At 44.7% G+C, this 27,367-nt stretch overlaps 1 protein-coding gene across 20 annotated transcripts in view; it reads left to right on the top strand.

The window, feature by feature from the left end:
* Window positions 1-27,367, top strand: part of TCF4 (transcription factor 4) — a 404,154-nt gene that overhangs the window by 333,806 nt on the left and 42,981 nt on the right. For all 20 annotated transcript variants that reach the window (XM_045296159.1, XM_045296162.1, XM_045296161.1 and 17 more), the window contains 3 exons: window positions 15,422-15,527; window positions 19,523-19,656; window positions 24,870-25,002. In XM_045296159.1, coding sequence (XP_045152094.1) covers window positions 15,422-15,527; window positions 19,523-19,656; window positions 24,870-25,002 — 373 coding nt within the window. The remainder of the gene's footprint in view (window positions 1-15,421; window positions 15,528-19,522; window positions 19,657-24,869; window positions 25,003-27,367) is intronic.

The raw sequence follows: 27,367 nt of genomic DNA, 5'->3' as shown, positions 1-27,367 counted from the left end.
GAGACCAGGCAGCATACCATAGTGCAGACATCCTCAAACTACGGCCGTCGCAGGGCCACATGCGGCCTGCCAAGGACATTTATCCAGCCCCCTGGTGTTTTTGCCCTGTTTGTTTTTTCACTTCAAAATAAGATAAGCGCAGTATGCATAGGAATTTGTTCATAGTTTGTTTGTTTTTTTAACTATAGTCTGGCCCTCCAGCAGGTCTGAGGGACAGTGAACTGGCCCCCTGTTTAAAAAGTTTGAGGACCCCTGCCCTAGTGCCTGTGTATTTGAAGAGAAGAAAGAGCAAGGTGGAACTGGTTGACCAGAAACCCTAAGCAAACTCACTGCCATAGAGTCAGTGCCAATTCATAACGACCCTACAGGATAGAGTATAACTGCCCTTGTAATTTTCTGAGACTAAATCCTTAAAGGGAGCCTCATCTTTGCCCCATGAAGTGGCTTATGGTTTTGAACTGCCGACCTTTTGGTTAGCAGCCCCAAAGTGTAACAATCTGCCCCCAGTGCTCTCTAGCAGGCCATCAGGTGCTGTTTTCTGTATCACCTGCCCAGTGTCCGAAATATGGGAGGTGCCCCCTTAAGAATCGGCTCAGAGCCCTCCCACCCACTTTTTAAACTTTTAACATCTCCAAGATCTCTGCAAGCACGATGCAGTAACCACTTCTGACCCATGTTGACCCCACATGTGTGAGAGTAGAACTGTGCGTCCTGGGTTTTCAGTGGCTGATTTTCTTTATTAAATCATTTTATTGGGGGCTCTTAGAACTCTTATCACAGTCCACACATACATTCATTGTGTCAAGCACATTTGTACATTATCGTTCTCAAAACATTTGCTTTCTACTTGAGCCCTTGTTATTAGCTCCTCATTTTTCCCCTCCCTCCAGCTCACCTCTCCCTTATGAGCCCTTGATAATTTATAAGTTATTATTATTTTGTCATGTCTTACACTGTCCAACATCTCCTTTCACCTACTTTTCTGTTTTCTGCCCCTCACCTCAGGGAAGGGGTTATATCTAGATCCTTATACAGTGAACCCTCGTTTATTGCGGTTAATCGGTTCTAGACCCTACCGTGATAAATGAAATTCCGCAAAGTAGGATTCCTTATTTGTAAATAAAATATTTTCGTAGTTAGAGCATAGAGGACATGAAAAAACACCCTTTAGTCACCATTACACTCGTATTACCCAATTTATTAAACGAAAAAGGGAAAATACAGTAAAACATTTTGGACGTTACAATTATCATTTATTATTTATTATATTATTTATGGCATCAAGCGTGTACAGTATGAGCCAATCGGTGGCAGTAATGACAGAGCATGCTCTGTTATGCAAAAACCGTGATAGAGTGCAGCCGCGGAAGTCGAAGCGCGAAGTGGCGAGGGTTCACTGTAATCGGTTCCCCCTTTCTACCCCACCTTCCCTCCAGCCTCCCTGTATCACCACTCTCACCACTGGTCCTGAAGGGTTCATCTGTCCTGGATTCTGTGTTTCCAGTTCCTATCTGTACCAGTGTACATCCTCTGGTCTAACCAGATTTGTAAGATAGAATTGGGATCATGATTGTCGAGGGTGTGGGAATGGGAGTATTTAAGAGCTAGAGGAAAGTTTTATGCTTCATAGTTGCTACACTGCACCCTGACTGGCTCGACTCCTCCCGGCAACCCTTCTGTAAGGGGATGTCCAGTTGCCTACAGATAGGCTTTGGGTCCCCACTCCATACTCCCCCTCATTTACAATGATATGATTTTTTGTTCTTTGATACCTGACCCCTTCAACACCTCGTGATCACACAGGCTGGTGTGCTTCTTCCATGTGGGCTTTGTTGCTTCTGAGCTAGATGGCCGCTTGTTTACCTTCAAGCCTTTAAGACCCCGGATGCTATATCTTTTGATAGCTGGACACCATCAGTTTTCTACACCACATTTGCTTATGCACCCGCTTTGTCTTCAGTGATTGTGTCGGGAAGGTGAGCATCATGGAATGCCAGTTTAATTGACCAAAGTATTCTTGTGTTGAGGGAGTACTTGAGTGGAGGCCCAATGTCCATCTGCTACCTTAATACTAAACCTATAACTATATGCACGTAGATCTATTTCTCCATCATTTTTAAAATGTAGATCGCTGAGCATTTCCCGTGACATCTCCAGGTAGACCAAGCCTGCAGCATTTTGTTTAGCAACTGAGTGAGTGCATCATCCAGTCTCCACACTCAGGGACCCCAGGAGTTCTGGCTTTGAAGGGCGTTGGCCACAGTCCACCCAGTTCGGGGAAGCCAGTCAACTCCTGACCCAGTTGTGAGTCATTTCTCCTATTGGCTTTTCAGCCTTTTAGAACGTATGTCGCTCTGCAAGTTCAGTCATGGAAAACACACAAGAAAGGGAATCCGGGCTACTGGTTAACATCGTTAGAAAACTGGGTGAGTCAAAAGATGAGATTCTTAACTGACATTAATTTGTAAGGTGTAATTTCCAATTTGGTTTACTCATAAAGGTATAACCAAGACTCAGCTGATAGATAGCAAGGTGGAAGAAATATAAGTAACATTTCCAAAGGGGAGTTTGGACATGCGCTCTTAGCAATTTGTATGTTAACTGCATTTCATATTCAGGGACTTTCCTTGGGAGGGTAGATCACAGACATGTTCTTTTTGCATATATATATTTGTGGGGTGAAGTAGGGTTATTGCTCAGTTAGTCAAAATAAAAGGTGATTGTCATACATCCATGGTACACTTTGCTCAGGGTTAGATCATTGTGAAATGTTTGTTTTTATTCAGATTACCAGTAACTGTAGTTTACCGGGTAAAGCTCTAGTCAGCAGGAGTCCTCAAACTAGGGCCCGTGGGCCACGTGTGGCCCGCTGAGGACATTTATCCAGCCCACCGGGTGTTTTTGCCCCATTTGTTTTTTTTACTTCAAAATAAGATATGTGCAGTGTGCCTAGGAATTTGTTCATAGTTTTTCATAGTCTGGCCCTCCAATGGGCCTGAGGGACAGTGAACTGGCCCCCTGTTTAAAAAATGTAAGGACCCCTGCTCTAGTGCCTAAGCATTGGGCTGCTAACACCATTGTCAGCAGTTCAGAGCCACTGTGACTCTGAGGCAGAACGGCTAGACTTTCTACTTCAGTAGAGGTGCGGTTTTGGAAGTTCACACGGCCAGTTCTCTCCCGTCCTAGAGAGTCACTTTGAGTCAGAATCAACTTCATGGCAATGGGAGTTTGTTTTGTTTTATGTTTTTTGAATGGCAAGTTATTTTTCGGGGTGTTCTAACTATAAATAAAACGTCAACGTTTTTAGCAGCCGTGTAACTACTGGGTTTTCTATGCCCTTGAGTATCTGTTGATCAATATGCTGTGGAAAGTTACTTCTTGTTGTGTTGTAACTAAACACATTTCCTACTTTTCTTCTTTTTTTTCAGCCATCACTAGAAATTGAGTCAGAAATCTCCCATTAGGAAATATTTTACTTGATAATGTCTATTGAGATTATAGCAGGCAAATGATCTTTATCTCTCTAGATTCTTTGTTGCTGGTATTGTTTCGTCCTCTTGGACTGTTCTGGGTACCTGACTGTTAAATGGCTTCAAACATTGATTAATTAATTTGTGCCTTACAAGAGACTACTCAACTGTGTTCCTTGAATGTGCTTATTGACCTGTCATGCCATCTTACTGCCCATCAGATTCTTGAAGGTAGGAAGTTAGAGCTGGGGTTGTGGTTGTTGGGGGCCATCCTGCCACTTCCGGCGCCTAGCGACCCCAGCTACCGCAGACTGCAGCGCCGCCTGGTCCTGCACCATCCTCACAGTCGTTGCTATCCCCGATCCCGTTGTTTCCACCACTGTGTTCATTCATCTCAGGGCGGGTCTTCCCACAAGATCCAGAAAATTGTGGTTACGGGTACTCTGCTGTAGTTTCGTGTACTGTCTGACAGAATTTGCAGCGTTTGGGTAGACACTTCTAAAAAAGGGCCTTAAGCATTTAGTAATTGAAGGGTTATAAAAATACTAAATAAAAAGAAAACCTAAATGCCCTCTAATTCAGTAGAGCAATCGTTAGTGGGCATACCAGCAGGTTACTAGATCTGCCAAGAATGAATCTTTCTCTCTAACCACATAGAAGTGTGCCTGCTCAAGGCCTAGTTATTAGGAAAGGTAAGTGCTAAGTGAGCTAGCGAGTGTTTGTTTCTGTGTTAATTGCCCTAAGAAAAGACAGTACTTGGGGACCAGGAGGACCCTTCATGGACAGCCAGAACTATAGACCCACAGTGTCCAATAGAATTTTTTACTATAGTGAGAACTGTGTATGTTGGTGCTGTGTAATATACAGCCAGTAGTAGTAGGTATCTTTTGAGCACTTGAAATTGAGATTAACCCAATAACTGATTTTTTTAAGTTTCTCTCATTGTAAGCCATTTAAATTCAATAGCCCCTGACTACAAATGACTATTGTATTGGACAAGGAGTGCTGGGGGCACAATGGGTTCTGCATTGAGCAGAAGGTCAGCAGTTTGAAACCACCAGCTCTTCCACAGGAGAACAATGGAGCATTCTGTGTCTTAAAACCCCCCAGGTGAAGCCCTATAGTATCTCCGTATGACTGGATGGCAATGCGTTTGAGGTTTTTCCTACATTGGACAGTGTCTTTCTAGCCACATTGTTAAAAAATAATTATAAAAAAGAGAAGCATTGACAAGATCAGGATAATGATACCATCTATTGAGTTTTGGCAAGGGGTTAGGGATTATGCTTTACAAAGATTGTCTCTAGTTCACTCAGCAACTCCAAAAAGTAATAGGCCCGTTTGACAGATGAGGGAAACTAAGATTTGGAGAAACAAATTGCTTTGTCATGTCCTCAAAACAAATTGTGGGAACTCGAATTTGAATCCAGTTGGTCTGGCTCCAGAGCTGGGTAATCACTACTGCCCTGAGAGATGTTTCTGGACCCTCTACAGACTGCTTCTTCTTTTTTTTTTTAATTAGTTTTTTTTTTTTTGAGTGAAATACTTGGCTCTTTTTTTTAAATGTATTTTTAAATTTTATTTTTTTATTTTTTAAATCATTTTATTAGGGGCTCATACAACTCTTATCACAATCGATACACACATCAATTGTGTAAAGCGCATTTGTACATTCATTGCCCTCATCATTCTCAAAACATTTCCTCTCCACTTAAATCCCTGGCATTAGGTCCTCATTTTTCCCCTCCCTCCCCGTTCCCCCCTCCCTCATAAGCTCTTGATAGTTTATAAATTGTTATTTTGTCATATCTTGCCCTGTCCGACGTCTCCCTTCACCCACTTTTCGGTTGTCTGTCCCCCAGGGAGGAGGTCACATATAGCTCCTTGTCAGATAGGAACTGAAAATACAGGGAATCCAGGGCAGATGAGCCCTACAGGACCAGTGGTGTGAGTGGCGAAACAGGGAGGGTGGAGGGAGAGTGGGTAGGAAACAGACTGCTTCTTCTAGAACATCTTCTCCTTCACTGTATTCATCAACTAGCACTGAACCTTTAAAGTGTTTACAAAGAACTATGCCAGTGTCCTTTAGAACTTTTCTGAAGGTGGAACTACCACTGCCTTGAGCCTGGCCTTCCTCTTGTTCAGACCCATGCCTTTCAAGAAAGAGCCTAACAGAGTTGAGGATGCTTTTCAGGTATGCTGCTCAGGTACCTGAATAGTAGTCTGATCGCTTACAAGTATCTTTCTCTGTGAGATGCTGGAAAGCATCAAAGCCTGTGCCTCTGTCTGAACATCAGTCACATGCAATAGACCCTTGCATTTGAGGGTCTAACTGTCTCGGTTTGGATTATTTGTGAAGTCCTCCTAGGCCTTAGCTACAGAGTGAGCTTGGCCAGCATTTGGGCATCTGCTGCATAATTGTGCATTGGTATTTTCTACTCATCGTGAAGCTTACTGTAACTCGCCTTACGGACCTGAAAGCTTGAATTTCCATTATGCTGAATGGATGATTTTTGGAAATTGTATATGGAGGGTGGTACTCGCAGGATCTCAGAGGCGTAGTAACACTGTGGGTGGCTTGGTTCTCTGGTGCTGCTATCACAGAACTACCGCAAGTGGATGGCTTCAACAAACAAATTTGTTTTCTCATCACTTAGGAGTTTGGAAGTCCAAATTGTGGTGTCCGAGCTTGGCGGAAGGCTTTCTCTCTGTGTTGGTCCTGGAGGAAGGTCCTTTTCAGATCTCCAGGTGGTTTGGCATCAATCTTCTCATCTATTCTTCTAGCCTGGGCTTATTTAATCTTTTTCAATATCAAGAGATGGACTGAAGACACCCCTATTTAAATCTGCCTCATTAACATAATCAATACCATCATTCTTAAATGGGATTAGAACCAAAGGCATAGGGGTTAGGATTTACAAAGGGCATTTGGGGGAGACAATTCTATTCATACTATTCTACCCCCAAATTCATATACTTGCATATGCAAAGCACATTCACCCCATCACATCATCTCATAAGTCATCAATCAGCTGTGTCCAAACTCATCTCATGAATTTTCTGAATCAAATAAGGGCAAGACTTTAGGCATATTTTATCCCAGGGCAAAATTCTTCTTTATCTGTGAACTTGTGAAACAGAATACAGGTTACTTGTCTGTGATGGAATAAGCACAAGGCCAGCATTTCCATGACAAATGAGAGAAATTGGAAGGCCGGGTTGACTAGAGAAACAAACCCAGAGACCCTCCTGTGTATAAGAAAGAGCTTTATATCAAAGAATAGTTGTATATTAAGAAAACATCCCAGCCTAGTTCAGATCAAGTCCATAAGTCCGATATTAGCCCAGTGGTCCCACTATCCATAAATCCTTCTTCAGACGCCTGCAGCACATGTACTGATGCAAGATGCAGGAAGATCGCAGCCAGGTGGGTGCAAAGTCTTGTGGCTCCATTGGCAATGGAAGCATCTCTGGGGCTCTCTCAGGTCTCTGGCGTGGCTCTGGCAGCTCTCCAAGTGTGGTTCTTCAACAGGAAGACGAAGGCAGAGAGAGAAAGTTCCCAGAACCCTCATGAGAAGACCATACCCTCAAGGAGGCCTCATCGGGCTGTGACCTGATTGACAGGCTAGACTCCACCCCTTTACTCTTAATATCCTCAAGTTGATGTGAGATTATGGAACCACCACAAGACACCTAGCAAATCCCAAACCTAGCAGAAAAAAACATTACCTCTCCAACGTGATAATAATCCACTGTTTCTCTGCGACCATCTAGGTAACGGCCTGTCCTTCATCCTCTGGGCTTGGGCTATGTTCTGGATTCTGGGTGGAGACCCCTCGGCCCTGGCCTTCGTCTTGGCCTTCCAGGCCCCTTGGAATGGCAACTCTTCTCTCTTGGTTTTGGGCAGCCCCATTCTCTTAGCCCATTGGTGTAGTAACCACACCCGCTTGGCCCCTGCAAACTTCTTTGTTCAGTGAGCTGCAAGCTCCTCCCCTTCAGCTTTGAGCTGTGACTCTGTCCCCTTGATGTACCTTCACGGCAGCCTCACACGCTGGAATCTAGTTGAGACAAAGACCCCACTTTCTGGAACTCAGGTGAGAACCAAGAGGTTGTGGACCCCCCCTTTGAAACCAGGACATCCCCGCCTCCTGTGCTCCTTCCGGTAATTTTGTGAATCTCCTAGCTCCCCCAGGGAGTCTTTTCCTGCCTGCAGAATTGGTCTGTTTCCTGCTTGTAGAACTCCAGGAAGTGTTCTTTCCCCTGGTCTTTGTTTTGTTCAGTCTGCGAGACCTGCCGGGGTTTCTGCTGCTGGTGTTGTTAAAGCCAGCAGTTACAGGCCTGACCTCTCCAGCAGAAGTGTGTGGCCGTGTCCTTAGGGAACATCATAGGACAAATGTTCCTTAGCATGTGAAAGAGAATTCCCCAAAGCTTTAAATTTTTATAAAATTCATGCATTTTCTCTCACAATTTACTGTAAGTGGCAAGGAGAAACCATTTGGCCTGTGTACGGTCCTGCTTAGAAAGTTCCAACTGCCAGATATCCCAGTTTTTCACTTAAAGGTTACACCTTTCACCAAGCAGTTGAGCATAATTCAGGCAAGTTATTTGCTGCTGCCTAAAAAACCTTGCCATTCCTTCTTTGTCCAATCACATATTCATCATTTTCTTTGAAAGTCTCACCGGACACACCCTTAACGCCCACATTTTTAGGAACATTCTCTTTCCGGCACCATATGTATAGTTATTCTGTGGGACGATGGGAATTTCTCGTAGCTACCCTCACTTCCTTCTGAATTCTCATCAGAATTTCCTTGGATGTCCGCAAGTCTACCCACTGTACACTCAAGACAACCTAGGCTTTAACTGTAATAAAAACTAAACTTACTACTATCAAGTTGATTTTGATGAACAGTGTGGAACTGCTTCTTAGGGGTTCTAAGAGGTTAAATGTATACAGGAGCAGACAGCCTCATCTTTCGTCAATGTGAAACATTGACCTTGTGGTTTGCAGACTATTGTTTAACCCATTGTGCCACTGGGGACCCTTAGTCTTTTGGAAAGTTTCAAGTCTTTTACTATTTAGGTACCTTAAAACTCTTCCAGCTTCTACCTGTTACCAAATTCCAAAAAGCATGGCTACATTTGAGGCACCTGTTAGAGCAGTAGGCCCCCTATTAGTGCGGGGGATTAGATGGTGAGCTGCTAGCTACAAGGTGGGTGGTCCCAGCCCCCCAGAAGAAAGGGGAGAGCCTCTGCAGCTATAGGTCTCAGATACCCCAAGGGAGCACTTCTGCCTCTGTCCTATAAGGTTGGTGTGGCAGTGGGTTTGGGTTTGATTAGAGCAGCAGCGCACTCTGCCAGCCCCAAGTTTTGCCCTAGTTATAGCTGGTGCTGCTCTAATTGAAATACTGGACCAGGTGGATGAGTTTGAGAAATAGAAATTCATTTTCACAGCCTAGGGAGCCTAGAAGTCTGAATTCAGAGCACTGACTCCAGGGGAAGGTGTTCTCTCTCTGATAGCTATGAAGGGAACTCCTCATTCCTTTAGCTTCTGATTCCTTGGTGATCTCCATGTTCTCTCTCCCCACCCCTCCTTTTTTAATCTCTAAAGAATATGATTCAAGATACACCCTTCATTGATCCTTCCCCATCATCGGGAGGAAGATCACCTGTTCCCCAGTGGGATTACAATCACGGGCCAAGAGATTTGGGTTTTCAACACATGCTTTGGTCAGACAGATTCAGTGTATAGCACAGGCCGACTCTGCTAGCAGTGGCTATGGCCCAAGCTCACTCGGTTCCATGTTTCATGGAACAAGAGCTAAAGGCCACTTGTCTTACTTGCCCCCAGAGGGCAGGTGCCTGCACCAGGAAGCTAGTCACAGGAACATGTACTGGGTTTCATCATCATCTTGTCCTCTGGCACTTTGCTTAAGCCCCCACAGGAATGTTTAATAATCTATGACCCAAGTATAGGTACAAATGTATTTTCTTTATTTATGAACTTTTCATTTCCTTTTAATAAAGAGTTGTTTTCTAATGGAAAGAACGCAAACGCTGAAGATAGGCTCAAACCTTTCCTATAAAAATGGTTACAGATGGAAAATGGAAAGGTAGCTTGGCTTTCAGAGTTATGTTAGGGTGGGTCATTTTTTTACAAAACACTATCACCTGACAGTTTCGCACACTTATATTTATGTCCACTGTCGTTCGTGTGCCTTATCCACATGAATTCTCACAAGAACATAGCATAGCAGGCATTGTCCTTTCCATTTAGCAGTAAATTCACTGTAATTGAGTCCGTGATGACTCCTAGAGAGTTTCCAAGACTGTCCCGGTTGACAGGAGAAAAAAGCCCAGTCTTCCTCCTGCAGAGCTGCAGGGGTTTTTGAACTGCCAACCACCTGGATCACAACCCAGCTCAGTAACGACTGCACCAACGCTTGCATTAAACAGTTAAGAAATCTGAATAACAAAGAGGCAAAAGTAACAAATAGATTCAAAGCTGTCTGGCTCATATATGGTGGAACTGGGCCAGTCCATTTGATTTCTCTACCACACTTGAGGAAATAGGCATGATGCTATTGTTAAAAAGATGATCATGTCAGAAGTCTGGCACAGAGACTGTGGAGGCATTGAGTCAATAGTCCATTGCCATTGAATAGATTCCAACTCAGAGTGGCCCAGTTGAGCAGAGTAGAATGTCCCCCTACCCAAACAGCGTGACCCACTGCCACTGGGCCCATTTGGACTCATACCAAACCTATAGGACACAGGAGAACTTCCCCATATGCAAAAGATCAAACCCATAGCAGTGAGGCGACAATCTCTTTAGGATTCCCAAGGTTGTGTACATTTTTCGGGGAGCAGATAGCCTCATCTTCCAACCCCCCAACTTGGTGGTGAGCAGGCCAGTGCTTACCCCTCAGTGCTACCAGGGCTCACTACTCTGAACTTCCCACATAGGATTTCCAGAAATACCGTGGAAAGTTTGTGGAAGTAGACTGCCACGTCTTTGCCCCATACAGTGGCTTTTGGGTTCAAACCACCAAGCTTCCAGTTGGCAGCCAGGCACTTTAACCACTGTGGCACCAGAATGCCTTTCAAACAGATGGCAATTATGGTTGTGATTTTTTAGGTGTCCATAACAGAAACGGGTGTGTCCAGATTGATCCAGATGTGCATCTCCAGGAGAAAGTGTAGAGGGCTGACTCCTTCCTTGTGTTTTTGCTTGGTCTTCTTTCCTCAGTCCGCTCTGTGCAGAAGAAGTCGTCCTGCTTTCGTTCTATAAATAACAGCAGTGGAGGCTCAGGGATATTGGCAAGAACAGCGGCCGCACCGTGGTAGTATTTCTCAAATGATCATGTAACCTCAATCTGCAAAACAAAAGAATTTTTCACTTTTATCAGTTCAGGCTTAAGTGTAGTAAAATTCAGAATTTTGTATATATGTGTGTTAGGTTTTTTTGACTTTAGGATTGTGAGAGAGCAGATAGTGATGCTAAGGCTAACTTTGATATACCATAAGCTGTCCTTTTCATTTTTCAGGACGCTGATTCAGCAAATAATTAGGCAAAAAATGTTGTGCCCTATGTGCGCCAGTCAAGTTTCCACATTTCTAATTTGACAATGAATATGTCACCCTTCTCCAGCCAGCCTTCCGGGACGAGTCAGAAGGCCGTGCGTCACCATCATCTGAGCCACCTGACTGGGGGAAGGCTTGTGCAGACAGCATTTGTTTCCTGTTAGACTGGCCTCCTAGTTAAGTGTTGGGTTTATTTCAAAGCCCTGCACTCTTACGTTGAGATTTTTATTTTATTTTTGACTGGACTGGGGTGGGAGTGTAGGCGGCTACCTCTTTAACCTTAAGCCTCATGTTTAGCCTCGGTCACCACCAGGGCTCTTTAACGAACAGCCTGGGGCCTGGTCTCCAGTGACTGAGCATTGGGCCGATGACCACAAGGCAGGCAGTTTAAACCTAGCCGTTCCTCAGAGAAAGATGAGGCTGTCCTGTAAAGATTACAGCCTCAGAAACCCTCTGGAGCACTCTGTCTTATTGATGAGGGGGAAGATGTAGTGGTCTGTTTCCAAAATGAGTCATGACCTTGAAACCCTGTGGGACAACGCCACTCTGGGAGTCCAAACGGGGCGGTATGTTTGGGGGAAGGTGTTTGTCATAATTAAGTAATTAAATCAAAAGTCACTTTATTTTAACAAAAACCTGTTAGTAATCTGCCTTTATTTACATAGAACAGTAATTAAAGCAACGTGGGTGTGAGCTTTTTCTTAGGAAATTTCATGCCAGGTATTAAATGCCTCATAGAAATCTATGCTTTGAAGTCTTTTGTTTACGAAAATGGCAAAACGAGTTGACTGACATCAAAAGAACAAGGCACTTCACTCGGGTGATGAAAGACGGAAATCCCAAGGATCAGTTGAGACGCACCTCAGGGTCACCCTGTTTCCATAAAGGTCAGCTCCAGCTCATGCCACGTTGGAAGAAGCAAGGAGCAATGGATGCTTGTGTAGATGCTGAGCACCTTTCTCCTCGGGCCATCCAAAATGTCAGGGTCTGAAAGCGGCAGGTTCTTGGAGATCTCCTAACTTGAAGAGTTCTGATCTAAGTGAATGTGTGTAGACACTTTTGTGTTGTTGGTAGCTGCTGTTTAGTCAGTGCTGACTCACGGCTGCCCCAATATGGTGGAGTCGAATGGGCACTGTGGCTTTTCTAGAACGTGATTGTCATGGTAGCAGATAACCTGGTCTTTCCTCCTGCAGAGCCACTGGTGGGGTTGGACTGCTGCCTCCCAGTTAGCAACTGAGGACTTAACTAGCAACTGAGGACTTAACTATTGCACTACCTGGTGGCATAGTGGTTACATGTTGGGCCCTGATCCTCAACGTCAGCAGCTCTGAGACGACCAGCTTCCCCGAGGGAGAAAGATGGGCTTTCTACTCCTCTAAAGTGTTACAGTCTCAGGAAAAAAAAAAAAAAAGGTTATAGTCTCTGGAACTCAGAGAGAGATCTACTAAGCCCCATAGGATTACTAGGAGTTCATATGGAATGGATGGCAGTGAGTTTGATTTGGGTTTGGGTTTCTTGGTGTGTGTGTGTGTGTGTGTACACATATATATTTTTAATCACTTTTGGAATGACACAGACTGAGGTAATAGCATCTTATCCAACTCATAAAATAGAGGAGGAAATGCATAAAATGTGCAGGAATTTTTGTTTTAAACAATGAAGACTTTGATCTTAGACATTGGGCTGCTAACTGCAAGATCTGTAGTTCAGACCCACCAGCCACTCCAAGGACAAAGGCGAGGCTGGCTACTGCATATAGGCCTACAGTCTTGGGAACTTTATGTATGATAGGTAGCTCTAAGGAATTGATTCAATGGCAGTAGGTTTGGGTTTGTTTTTTGTCTTTAGTTTTATTTCTAGTATATTGGAAAAACAAACATCACGGTGCCTAAAGTAACCTAAATAAAAATTTTAACTGCATAGATAATGTCTCTTCATGAATTTGAGGTAAAGGGTCTTACTCATAGATTTTTGAAGCTTGATCATAATTCATAACCAAGGTAATCTCCTTGGAAATTAACAAAATTAAATAAAATCAGAGTGTTTTTTCCCCCCTCCCCTTACATCTCAAAAGAGAAATCAAGTAATTTTAAAGGGAAAAATGATAGCCCCTGTTCAGGGTCGTCAAAGGGTTTTTACATAGTAAAGCAACTCTTGTTGTTGGTCGGTGCTGTTGATTCAGAGTGACCCCTGGACAGCAGAACGGAGCACTGCCTAACCGCATGGCATTCTCACAGTGCTGGGATTAAGCCCATTGCCACTGTGTCAGTCCATGCCCGGGAGATAGATGCATGTTTAAATGTAATGTAATGGACGCTGTCCCCGGAACCAACATGCATTATGTTAACAAGTTAGGATTTCAATGGTTTGAAAACATCAGATGATGTCATCATAGGTATAAGAGTCTGTCTTCCCTGTTATCCAAGGAGTATATTTATTTGTGACATTTGCACATGTACGTCGTACACTTAGGTCATGTAAATGCTGATTGGCCAAATACCTATCCAGCTATCTGTGCTTGTGGATGAGTTGCCAAGGACAGAAACGTTGTCTTTCTGCCGTTAGAACGAGCTGAGGTCATGTACCTTCTGCGTTTCATTGGAAGAAGATGCCTGCCTTCATCCGTGGAGCTGACTCTTTAGACCTCGTGCACCTTCACTTGGTAGCACTTCCCTCAGTTAGTTATGTAATGCGCCAGAAAACACTAGCATGCGCTTGATGAGGATTTGGTTGGATTTCTGGCCTAAACTTTTACTCTGCGTTTTTTTAAAAGATAGTACAATAGCATTCCCTCTACCCCCTGCCTTATTATAAGTCCTGTGGGAATAGCTCAGAAGCAATTAGCTGTTTAGGCATTTAAAATGTGAAGAAAAGGTGTGCGTTTGGGGTGGGGGCGGGGGATCCCATGGGATCCCAGGTTTATCTCCTTGGGTGACTTTGGAAAAGCCTTGTTGTGTGAAGTGCAAGCAGACTTCTCTGGTTTGTTTTTGTTTGGTTGAATCTCTGGGACCTCCCAATTTTCAAGGACACGCTGAGGGGCACGTGTGGCATGTATTTGATGTCAGCCTGCTCATGTGAGTGTCTTCGCTCCCACATCTGTCTCTGTGGACTTATCCTTTGTGAAATCCTAAACCTTGCGTTTAATGCTGAGCCGGTGACTCGGGAGTCCTGAGAGCCATCGTGTAATTTTTCTTTCTTTTAAAAAAAAACGATGTTTATTTGATCCCTGTGATAAAGAAGTCTGTGTGGTTGGAGGGGGGGGGGGTTGCTTTTTTTTTTTTAATGTATTTGGTATCCCTGCTGTTGCCTTTTCGTTAGTGAATCTCTCATTCTTTAACGGTGACCTGTGAGTATCGCTGTAGGCTCCCTGCCAATTCTGTGAGCCGCTGCCTGCTTCCAAATGGAGGCAGGAAGGGATCCATTTTCATCAAGAGGATGACAGTGTTTCAGTCTTTCCGACCATCTGGAGAGAGGGACTTTGGGAGCAAAAGAAAATGGGGATTAAAAAAAAAAATTATATTTCGCCGAAAAGGCAAAGGGGGGAGAAACCAATTAAAGTTAAACTATACCTTATGCATGGATGCTTTTCCAGTGTGCTGTCTTCTTTCAATGAAACGTAAACAAGAAAATACGCAGGCGAGTTTCAGAAAGAACTGGTTCTCCAGGTCTCGGGAGTATTAGGGAATACTTTTACTTTATATAAGTAAATTAGGTTCCTGGCACACTTTTTAAAAGCTTATTGCGCACACAAATATAATAAGCACTAAAAAGGCGGTCTCCCCTGCCTTTGCACTCACTGATAGTTGGTGGGCTAGCATTGAGTTGGGCTTTTAACGGCCTTTTTTCATGCTGCTCTGCAAAAAACTGACACTATGAGAATTTAATATCTTAAGATGTATTTATCATTATTTTGTGGTCTGGATAGTTAGCTCTCTGTCTCTCTCTCTCCCGCTCTCTCTTACATTTTCTCTCTCTGTGTATAAAAGTGAACATTTTTAACTAAAAAGGAGAAGTTGGCTGAATGCTACATGGTCATCGACCATCTGCGTTTCTGAAAAGATAAAACATGTATATGCTTAAACAACTAGACACGAGTACAGTGTTCTTGTCGGTGACTGGAAAATATCATACCTGGTTCTCTTTTTCAGCCTTGCATTTTTGTTTTTATCATTTGTGCAAGCATGCTGCATGTTTGTTGTTGTTATCTGGCGTTTTGAATTCCGAAGGTTCGGGACAGTGTTTCAGTGGTTTGCACAGGTTGGGACTAGCCACACTGGACACAGAGCATTTTACCCTGCAATAGCTCTGGACTTTGAGAGACTTGGGTCAGTGCAGAAGGCAACACTGAACCGGTTCTTCTTCCGCAGGTCTATGCCCCATCAGCAAGCACTGCCGACTACAATAGGGACTCGCCAGGTTACCCTTCTTCAAAACCAGCAGCCAGCACTTTCCCCAGCTCCTTCTTCATGCAAGGTAAGATGCTGCTGTCGCTTCCGGGGGCACTCCGTGGCCTTCCTCAGTCTGTAAGAGGCATGCAGGGGACAAGATCCTGCCTGACCGCTAGCCGAGAAACCGTACGCTATGCAAATGGGGCGTACTGGGGGGACATGGCTCATCTTAGAAATGGAATTCATTAAAAATGCATAAATTAAAACTTTGCGAAGATGCTTTCTTATATGAAAGCTCCGTGGGCAATCACGAAAGACAGTCGAGACTGGCCTGCTTCACTGAGCTCCGTGGGTGATGGTCTTCCATGACTAATCGTTTCCCTTCCCCATCCCCAAGGAAAACAAGTGTCTGTATTTCCTCTCTGCATATCTTTGAGTGTCTTGGATTTAGCTAAGGGGGTAGTGGGGGCACCAGTCGTCCTTGGACGTCAAATGTGCAGCTAGTTGTCAATTTGTAAGTAAGATCAAGCGCCCCATTTAAGATGACAAGAGCTATCTAAAGTCTGGGTTCTGTTGTAATTGTGCCGCAAGACCTTTACCCCAGCACGCTAACTGACCCTGGGATGAAAGCTTAAAAGCCCCCACCCCCTTTTTTTGGTAAAGGAAAAAAGTAGAAAGTGAGAGGTTCAAGTTAGATAGTGTATATCTTCATTACCTGGTGTCAGGAATTAAGTAGATGGAAGGGTGGTCCCAGAACTTGGCCTTGCACTGCAGTGCAGCCCCTTCCGCCGGCTTGTCAAAACAACAGCAGGCGCCAGTGGAAAGATCGGTTCAGATGGACTCCATTGCCCCTGTTAGGCCTGGGTATTGATTTTGAAAGTGTGATGATCTCTCTCTCTCTCTCAAGGCAGTAGACTGACATTTCGGTGTGGTGTTCACCAGAAAACCCTGTGTGCAGACCTTTAACGCTTTGATGCCTGGGTTTGAAAACCCCAGATGGTGTGGGCCTTGGCAGCATGCCTTGGGCAGTCCCTTCTTGGTGGCACTGCAGGCAGGGCCTCGTCTAGACTGAGGTGTGCAGAGGTGCCCCTTGGCCCCAAGCGGCAGGACACCCTAGAAATCCTCCGAGGAAAAGAGATGTCCCTTCTCCACAGAGGGTTAGCTTTTTTCCGTCTTTAGTTCGCCTGTGAAATCCCACGGACGGCCTATAAAAATGAATCTAATTGGTCCCATAGGAAAAAACTGAAAAGCCCTTTGTGGTTCAGTCGAATTCCAACTCATGGCAACCCTAGAGGACAGAGCAGAACTGCCCCCGCCCAGCCCCCCCCCCCCTCTGTCCCCAGGGCTTCCAAAGCTATAGATCATTCTGGAAGCAGAGGCCATGTCTTTCTCTTTGCAGTTCCACCCACCCTTTGGTTAGCAGCCAAACACTTAACCCTTGCATCACCCCGGCGCTTTGTCCCCAGGAATCAGGCGACCTTCTGTGCACAGTGGACCTCAGATGCATAGGGTTCTGTGCCTTTGTGACCCACCCTGGGTGTACCGGCCAGCCAGGGCCCTGAGTGCATTCTGGACTGTGACAGACGGATATAAATCGCAGCCATCCTCACCTCCAGTGAACAGTGGGAGAAAGCATGCTGCCAGAGCTTATAAAGCCCCTGCCATTGAGCGGATTCTGACTCATAGCGACCCCTAGGACAGAGTGGAACTGCTCCGGAGGGTGTCTGATGTGAGTCTGCCAATCTTCACGGGAGCAGAAAGACTCATCTTTTCTCCTGCTGGAGCAGCTGGGGTGGGAGTGGGGGGTGGGGGGAGTCGAACCACCAATCTTACTGTTAGCAGCCTAGTAGACGCCCTCCCAGAGCATATAGAAGTTGTCAGCTCAGGGATCTGTTGTTGAAAAGCGATTCCCCTTGAGAAAATGACAAAAGGATAGATGGCTTCTCTGGACCTTTCTTGATTTCTGCAAATTCTCTGGAAACCAGCTATATTAAGACAGTAGGGTCTGTCCTTAGGCGACTAGGCAAAAAACGTGGGGAGCAAATTTGCGTTTCTGCATCTGGTTCCCGAAAAGGAAGAACCAAAAAATGTCCCGAGTTGACATTTGTGACAGGTACAATTCATTGACACCCATCTAGCTCCATTCTTTCAAAGCAACGTTATGCTAAGATCACAGGGATTTGATAAATATTAATTTCCTGTGAAAAGCATAATTTATGTAAAATATGTATTTTATCAGTCGACATTGAGTAGCGTATTTTGTGTTAACAAATCCTACATGGATTGCCGTAGAACGCCCCGTGCTGTTAGCGCACTTCACTTCACGAGGGCTCTTGCTGGATGATGTGTGCCCTCAATAGACTTGCCATATATACCATCTCTTTCAACTGTGAGTGGCCTTGAACTTTCACGTTTAGCTGTAAGGTGGCATCTAAGTATCCTTAATCGAAGGGTTCACCTTCCAAGCACATTCTTGCTTTTTTGGCTCTTGTTGTTTTTCTCAAATCCCCTATTTTAACATTATTATGGGAATCAAAACAGGTGCCACGTGGTCCCATTTGGATGCTAGCATCCTTCAGGAGAAAGGTACTTGGTGCCCTGAAAACACAGGTCTTGAAGGGATATGCAATTAAGGGAAAGATATTCAGAGATTGTCTGAGCTGATTTTAAACTCAAGCCCGCAGCCTCTTATTTTTATCTTCCATTTCCATCTCGGAGTTTCGACTCTGCCAGTTGTCACGATCACAGCCGTGATTTTGCCCGCTGAGCTCTCAGAGAAAGAAATCCACAGAGATTCTTCCCCATCCTGAAAACATTCCAGTTTTCTGAACTCTAACTTCTAGATTTAGAAACTTCGTGAAAAGGAGCTTGGTGAAACCCAGTGTCAGATTTAACTTGCTGGCTGCTTCACTTAAAAAAAATTTTTTTAAGGCCTTTTATTAAATAAAATGTTTGTGCCAGTGGAAATGATTTTATTTGCAAGGAAGCAGTACATGTTTTACACTTAGCAGCAGTGGAGAACCTGGTGTATATATCCGGCACTTGGTGATTTTTATAAAATTTCGTTGAGCTAATGAGAGAAGGGAGAAAAAATGAGCGAATTCAGCAGTAATAGAGATTGCTTTTTCCTGAAGCTCGAGCCTCCAAAACCCAAAGGTAGCTAGCAGCCTCTTAATACTAACCTCTAGGCCAAGCATCCCCAGGAATGAAAAGAATCTGTAGGAATGTTTTAAATATGATATTAGCAAAAGAGTGGGCTTGGAATGATCCTTCGTGTAAGGTTATTCCTCTTTTAACTCATAAATCAATAGTTTTATCAAGCGCAGAGTTCTCAAAATTATTTGTTCTTATATCCACCTTCGAATATGTGTATACGCCTTGAATTGGAACTGAACGCTATATATTAAAAAGAGGAAAAGAGAAAACAAAAATCTGATTGTTCTTTTTTCCTCCATGCCAGATCGTAATTTCTTTTTTTTAATATTAAACTGTGAATATGTGACAAAAATGAAATCCAGCCCTTTAAAACTGAGATTCTTATTATTATTATTACTGTTAATACTTGGTCTTTGTACACCTCTCAAAGTATTAAGTGGCCAACTTTAAAATGTCTCCAATATTTTGCATTCTCCCAAAAGTTTGGGGACAATTTAACTTCTCCATTGGTTGTCATAGAAAGAGAGGTTAGGGAATATTATAAGAAATGCTTCTTAAAAAATAAAGAAATACTTCCTAAGAAAGAGAGCTTAGGGAACGTCTTAAGAAATCTTCCTTTAGCATCGGGGACCTTGCAGACTTGACATGGTTCTATGCAGAAATGTGCTCTGCTGCTCCTTTTCAGTTGAATTTTTGCAAAGAACAGTTAACCATGTTAAATGTGTGTTTGTTGGACAATATCAAGCCACTAGGGGAAACTGGTGGCAACCATCTTCTGATAGACCCAGCTCACCAACCCCAAGCTGGGTACGCAGCAGGCAGCCTTTTTAAACGTATTATTAAACAAAAATATAACCCAAGCCCTGTTTTGCAAAGCCACGCTGAATGCCTCCGAAAAGTCCTGGTTTTCTTTGTCCCTTACAGATGGCCATCACAGCAGTGACCCTTGGAGCTCCTCCAGTGGGATGAATCAGCCTGGCTACGGAGGGATGTTGGGCAATTCTTCTCATATTCCACAGTCTAGCAGCTACTGCAGCCTGCATCCACATGAACGTTTGGTAAGACAGCCTTACGTGGGGATGAAGAGAAAGCCCCTCTATTGACACGCATCACCTGGCTCCCTGAGGGCACATAGCAAGGACTCTGTAAATCCATGCAAAAGCCATGGCACATGCCCATTCTTCTTCCAACGTTATTGTTTCTGTGATCAAAGACATAGCCTAATCAGCTCTCCATAGAATGCCTTCCAGGTCCTCTGTGTCATGGTCCTCCTGTGGATTGTGTCTTGTTCTGCGCTTTCTTTATCCCCCAATCTGCTTCCATGGGAGGATAAACGCAGGCAGCGGTTGAGTCTCGGGATTTCAGCTGTGGCTGTCCCCTGGCGTTTCTGTATCTCTCTATAGTTTCGAAGGGCACCGGCAGGGGAAGAGCAACAACAGTGGTTCCTAAGAGGACACTGTGGAGAAGGTGATACCTGTTCCACATGTAGGCACTTCCATTCCCACTTCATGAGCTTGCGTCACTGGTGGCGGCTCTGACCCATTGGGACACACCCAAAGGAAAGCGCTCTAGCTTTCTGCTCAGTCCCACCAGTAACTGCAACCATGGGGCAGGGCTAGGAGGATCAGATCCCTACTTCTCAGTCTTCACCTTTATTTCCCCACCCCTCCCCTCGCCCTCCCAGTCACGCTTCATTTTGCATCACACCAGTTGGAAATGACTGGTTTGTGAGAGTCCTCTTGGTTTTGCATGACTAAGAGTTGAAGGACCGCCACACACATCATCTACCTCCATCCATCCCATCCCGTCTGCCTCATCATCCCAAAGGAAGAGCCTCCGAGGACTTCTCTAGCCACAGAAACTTCACGGCCCAGAATTCAACTATGAATTTAGGTCGTGTTAAACAGAGAGGAAATTTCTAGCTCCGCATCATGGGAGGCAGATAGGCGGAGACTGGTAGGATCCTCCAATCCTGCCAGTACAAGGAGCAGGATAGCAAATTTTCAGTGACCCTGCCTAGTGGGTCATTCCTGAGTATCACTACCCTTTGTTTTACAACCTGCCCCCACCCCCAAGTTCTCTGTTTTTATATAGGGGAAAAAAATACTTAATGGGTTTCTGCACTCTTTCTCCTTTCCCCTCATCAAGATAGATAAAATAAAGGAACCTTATCATGCTTTATTAACCAGAAGAATTCAGAAGGATGCTGTTAAACCCTCCTGGAAAGCACGTGTTTAGTCAGTTCTAGTGGCAGAGGTTGTGTTTCTGGTCAATTCTCTATCCACTGCTGAGGAGCAATCAACGTTGTACCCTCTCCCAAGTCTCAATGCGACAGTCGCAGGTTCTCTCAGGTTTCAGCACGTTTGCTGTAAATAGCAGATGATTCGCTTTCAAGTTTATACTTCTCAGCACATCACCACCCCACCTCCCACTTAGAGGCAGAAACTTAGAGTGGAAGAAACTTTCGGGAAATCTAGAATTTACATTTCTAGCAGGACCTGAACCTGTGTTTTTTCCTTTTCCTGGAATTAATTGTTCCTCTTCCACGTTGTGTTCTGGTTCACCCAGATTTTAAAAACCCAGGCCTATTCTAGGTTTGCTTCTTCAGTCATAACTGAGCCAGGAACAAGCGGTCCAAAGCCGACTCCTGGCCAATATCACATCCACACGGAGGCTGATTACATGCACAGGTTTAGCCCTCTACTGTTATGTTTAACCTCCAGTTCTAGTACAAGTTGCCCCTTTTATTTTAACGTTTCTTCCCTCTAATCTTTATTTCCTTTCCTTTTCTGTCAAGCTCCAGGATTTTTAGTTAGGTGGTTTGATTTTTTTTTTTTTAATCCCAATCAAGTCCACTGCACAGGGGTTATCTTTAAAATGTGCTTCAATGCATAGAATAAGGTCTCTGGAAAGATATCCTAATGAATTTTCTCACAGCTAAATAAAACTGCTTATTACATCTAGTAATGATTGTAATTCCAGTTTTGAGCCATTTAACAGTTTCTGATGGAAAGCCATGTGAGTACGCAGGAGAAGCTCTGTGTTCATTGGCTTGAAACTAATAGCAGTCATTTCGGACATCTTCAGTCCATGCCGGTGTCTGCTCCCATACTGGACAGAGTGTGAGGCCAGGGAGGGCTTTCCTGGGATGGTGCTGCATATAATTTGGCAAATGGAGATCCTCCCTAAATGCAAAGAGTTTCAGAAACATTACCACCACAACTTGACTTCGCGTTTTAATGCAGTCTGTGATTAAAAAGCGCACCGCCTATGGCTTTCAGTAGCAACTGTGAAGTCACCCATTTTAATGGATTTAAGTTCCCTTTTCAATTTCAGCTTCGATGGCAAGAATCTCACAATTAATCACTCCTCACTTGCAGTTGCAAGTACAAAGTCATTCAGATGAGTGAAGTTTGTGGTTAAGCTGTGGAATGGGTGTTTTGGGTAGAAGATTTCAGTTAGGAATGACTTGGCAGAGTTCTTTTTAAAAATAGGATTGCACCCTGGCCGTCTGCATAGTGTATGCTTGGCCTTCAGACCACAGAGTGAACGAGCCCAATGAGTGTAGATTTTGAACATAAAGGAAGTTCTGTGGTCTTCTCTTTTTCTGTAACATAAACTCGTAGCCCACTGATTCTCTCAACTGACGGTGATTTTGCCTTCCTTCCCTCTGAGGGAAGTTTGGCAATAGCTCAAGACATTTTTGGCTGTCCCAACGAGGGAAGAAGGGTTGCTACTGGCATCTAGTGGGTGGAGGCCAAGGACTCTGGTCGAGACCCTGCAATGCTCTGGACAGCCCCTTACAGCAAAGAATTATCCTGCATGAGAAGTCAGTGGAGACTAGGAACTGGCCCTAGCCCAAAGCATGATCTTATACCGAGTATGTGTTATCAACTGAAAAGGAGCCCTGGTAGCATAGTGGGTTATGAGTTGGGCTGCTAACCACAAGGTCAGCAGTTCAAACCCATCAGCCTCAGAAACCCACTTTGTCCATTTGGTCACTATGAATCAGAAATGACTCAATGACAGTGAGTTTGGGTTTTTTTGGTATGTACTATCGATTTTATCATTTTTAATATTTTAATTAACAACCCCAGGAGTTTATACAAGTATCATGAACAGAAACACTTTTACTATGTCAGTAAACATGAAATAGACTATCTTTGGGTATCATAAGTCAAAATACCTACACAAATACCTGGCATGTAAATCCATACTCTGTACCTCATATACTCCCCGTGCCCTTTGTTGCAGAACACACGGATAATATTAATAGCTGAAGCAGGAGAGGCTTACGAAGACCTCTTGGAGTTGACCCCCAAATCCTCTAAGAGAGACGCTGCTCATATAACTGATATTCTCAGGGACACACTGAGCACATCTTGAAGTGACAATACTTTTCAAGACACTTTCCCTTCTAAATTAATCTAGTTGTAATACTCCTTAATTTCTTTCAGCATCCAGTTTTCTGTGAGTCTCTACCAAGGACTGAGTGATGGGAATTGCTTTGATTTCCTACCTTAAAATCTACGGGGTTGATTTTTCTCTTTCTCTGATCTCCATGTTAACCCTCATCTCACATTCTGGACTGCCCTGCTATTTCACACGAAGGTCAGAGATTCCAGAGATCCTTCCAGAAATAATATTTCCTGCCACACCGAATGACTATTAGAGTTCGTTACTAAAATGATTTCATTATTTAATAACTTTTTTAAGTTTCATCCTCCACCCCCACCCCACCTTTTCATCAATACATCCTTTGGAGTCACTCATAAAATTTCTCCATTCTTAAACTCAGTATGGAATAAGAATATGGAAGTGAAGTCAAACCATATTTTTTGGTTACTTTTCTGTATTGTGTTTCTTTTTCTTTGCTGTTATTTGTAATCTTTAGCTCTAGAGCAGAAATATGAGGATACTTCAGAAAGTTGATAGAAAAGGTCCATTTTCTTTCATTTCAATTTTCCCATGAATTATTGAAATGCTCACATAGTTCTTTCTCTGTTCTTCCCTATTCTTCCCAGTTTAGTGCTTTGTGCCTTATCCAGTCTTTCAGACTGCTGTACTATTGTGTTGACCGGGCTACTAGCTCTTCTCAGAAGGTAGACCTAGTGGTCTGTTTCCAAAAGATCACAGCCTTGAAAAGCCTACGAAGTGGTCCTGTCTGTACACAGACTGGCTCAGAATTGACTCAATGGTAAATAAGAGCCTCATTCATTAGGGAAACTTTTGGGTGCTATAAAATCATTTCTAAGGAACTCTGGTGACATAGTGGCTTACACGGTGGGCTGTTAACCACAAGGTCTGTGGTTCAAACCCACCAGGGACTCCGCGGGAGAAAAATGAGGCTTTCTACCCCCTCAATGACTTACAGCCTTGGTGAAAGTCCATGGGGCAGCCCTCCTCTATCCTGTATGCTGGACTCAACGGCAGTTGAGTTGGCTTTTGATTTTGACAGGATAGTCTCTACCTAGCAAAAAGAAAGGAATTCAGTTGTTGGCCTAAGAAACTGTCTGGTCAATCGAAGAGGCATGGGAAATGAAAAACGTTTGAGTGTCATTCTCTTGGGAACCTTGGATGCTTTAAGAACATGATCTCATCTTTCTCACTGAAATCTGTTAAGTTGGGCTGTTTGGGATAGGCGGAAGGAATATTTTCAAAGGTAGTATTTTCCATTTAAGTGTCGAAAGTTTGAGTTGTAATGTAACCACGTGAACCTTGATAGGGTTTTATTCATTGTAAAGTGAAATCCCTCTAAACTGATCACTCTCACCGCCCTCGAGTCTAACTCACAGCGCACCTGTTAGAGTTGTCCCTGTGAGTGTCCGAGGCCGTAGCTCTTCCCGGGAGCAGAAGCCATCCTCTTCCTCCTACGGAGAAGCTGGGATGTCAAGCTGCTGCCCACTGCCATGCACAGCCACTGCACCACCTGGCTCCTAAAAAAAGTTAAAAATTGCCCTTTTATGTTCCTAAAATCTAAGCAGTGACGTTAAGGTCTGTGTAAGTACCTTTCAGATGTAGAGCCTGTGACTGTTTCTTACTGTCTTCCACTGCAATTGTATTTTTCCTACATTTTATGGCATCCCCGAGCCCTGTGGTCTCTTATTTAATCAAATGAGAGCCTTCCGATCACACATCGCATGTTCTCGGGCATTGTAAACAAGCATTGAAAGGCTCTCCCCACTGTGAGAAAGCGAGCTCTGAAAGTATTAGCAAAATACGAGATGTTTTGTCGTTGAAGTTGGCCTTCCCTTTCTGCCTCTTGTTGCAGACCTATCCACCACACTCCTCAGCAGACATCAATTCCAGTCTTCCGCCGATGTCCACTTTCCACCGGAGTGGCACAAACCATTACAGCGCCTCTTCCTGCACGCCTCCTGCCAACGGGACAGACAGTATCATGGGTAAGCCCTGGGAATGCCCGTGCTGATGTTAAGGGTCAGCGGCTGGGGTTGATGACAAAGGAGCTCTTTTCTTCCTCACAATTGAACCACAGTCAGATGCTGAAGATGGGTCCAGTAACTGAATGACCAAACAAGTGAGCCAAAGAGAGGCAGCCGTTGGCTCGACCGTCATCACTTTGGGGTCATAAGGAACTGAAATTTGGCCAGTGGGAATACTGGCCCCTGGGGAATGCTGGAGTGCTGGAATGGGGGTAGGGGGGGCTGGGGTGCCAGGGGGGCAGCCCAGGGGGCTGTAGAAGGCGATACCTATACTTCATCCTGATTATGGGCTATATTACAGAAAGTTTTTGATTGCCAAGGGGACGCTGAATAGATTTTTTTTTTTCCTTTCTGAAAAAGGGAATAGCAGGCCAAATAAGTTTCTGAATCTTTGGTGCAAAAACTTGTGGTCCAAATTCCCTGGCTTTCCACATGCTCACCCAGCAAACAGAGTCCATTTTTGTAAGATGGGCCCCTAGATGGTTTCAACTAGTGAAACAAGGAGCCCACTCCGCCTTAATCGGAGTTGCTAACTTCCCAGATTCCGGTTGCCTTGCCAAACTCCTACACAAGGGAGCCACTGCTTCCGAAGACTAGTCTTGTGTGAGGTTTACAGACACCTGTCAACAACTAGGAGAACGTCACGCTGAGAGTATGGGGTCATGGAATCTTTCAGGGTTAACTAAGCAGTTGAACTAACTCTCAGGGACGGTGAGACAGTGAATGGTGGCACTTGGTTGGGCCAGAGCTTACCACTCACTGCTATGTCTCCAGCAAGTTCCCTAGCTAAGGTCCAAGGAGAATGTTCCTGCCAAGTGACTCCAGCCATAGGCCTCTCATTTTTCACCTGATTGACTGTGCTCCTCTCCATGGACAGGCGGTTCCCAAACCAGGCCCAGGCAGGATGTCCAGCCGCTGAAGGAGGAAAGAGTCCAGGCTGCAGGCGTGGGCAGCCACCCCCTTCTGACCCTGGCTGGTCTACCTCCAGCCCACATCTTCTTATCTTTTATCTCTCTTTCAGAAGGTCCCTAGTCAGAGCTCCGAGGGGGTGTTCTAGCAGAATGGGTGACAGAATAACGCTGGTGTTTACACCCTTCCTCTGCCCTTCCCCCACCCCCCCTTTTTTTTTCTTTAGATCATCTCTAGAATTTTGGAAGGTGGTGTGAATCACTTATGTGGGAGCATTTATGATGAAGGAGGAGAGATGTGTTTTTGAATGTTGCAAATATAATCTCTGCCTAAATAATACAATCCCTGCTTATTGAATAATATATTTCACACTTGAGCTGAGGCATCTAACAGCCCTCGCTATCCTGTCTCACTGAGAACCAAATTTAGGAAAGAAGTTCCATTTTTGTAACTTTTCCATAACAAAGCTTCTGCCCATGTGTTGCATCCATTTGACCTTGGAGAACTCTGAGCAGAGGTCACACGGGGACATTTTTGGTCGCAGTTGCAGTTCTGGCAGATTTCTGAGCAATGCGAGAAAAGGCGGAACTGCAGAACTGACCGAGTGAGCGAGGCATCTTTCACTTCAGTGTGGTTTGACGCGCGGAAAGCCCCACGCCCGCAGTCAGGAGGGTTGCTTATGCAGGAGGTAGGCGTGCTGACCATTCATCTGCTCAAGACAACAGATTGCCTGTCTGCTTTTGGTTTGAGTCGTTTTCTTTTTTTAGGAAGGTATGAAGCGGAGCAAACGTCGGGTTGAGGCAAAGGGCCTTCTTAGGCGCTGCCTGATGGGGGGAGGAGAAGGGATGGTTTGTGAAAGGAGCGCTCCTGGCGGAGAGGTGCTGCAGCTCCGATGAACAGGGAGCCCTGGGAAAGGTGGGTGCTGTCTCTGGGAGCCGTGCTCCTCGGAGCTGCAAGTCCCCTGGGACTGAGATCGCCTTCGCGTAGGCTGGTCAGCTTGTGGCTGAAAGGACAACCTCCTCATTTGGTTGGGGCAGAGTGAAATGATCCGTGTGTCTTCTGCATCTCCGTATGAACTCTGAGGCCTACTGAAGAGTGGGCCCCATTGCGGTGGGGGAAGCATCTTGGCTGAAATAAAATAAAGTAGAAATACATTAAAGGGGGACCAGCATGAGGTTTTTGAAACCCAGAGGAACAGCTTGGCCACAGAAATTCTCTTCATCATAATGCGTGTGCCTGTCAGCAGTCGCTAGCAGAACGTGCGCTGTCTTGTAGTCCCTGAGGAAAGTTCAGTAGACAGGACCCTTCAGCTCCGTTACTGTGCCTCCATACAGATAGTATGCTGAGGGAGAACACTCTGGGGACATGCCTCTCCAGTGCCTTCCGCTCAAACTTGGGAGGCCCGGGGGTCGGTGGG

This window comes from Echinops telfairi, unplaced genomic scaffold (assembly GCF_000313985.2).
Source record: "Echinops telfairi isolate 266 unplaced genomic scaffold, ASM31398v2 ScPeMD7_7400;HRSCAF=8409, whole genome shotgun sequence".
Classification (NCBI taxonomy): Eukaryota; Metazoa; Chordata; class Mammalia; order Afrosoricida; family Tenrecidae; genus Echinops; species Echinops telfairi.
The sequence above is the reverse complement of the archived record's forward strand: the minus strand, read 5'-3'. Positions and strand labels throughout refer to the sequence as shown.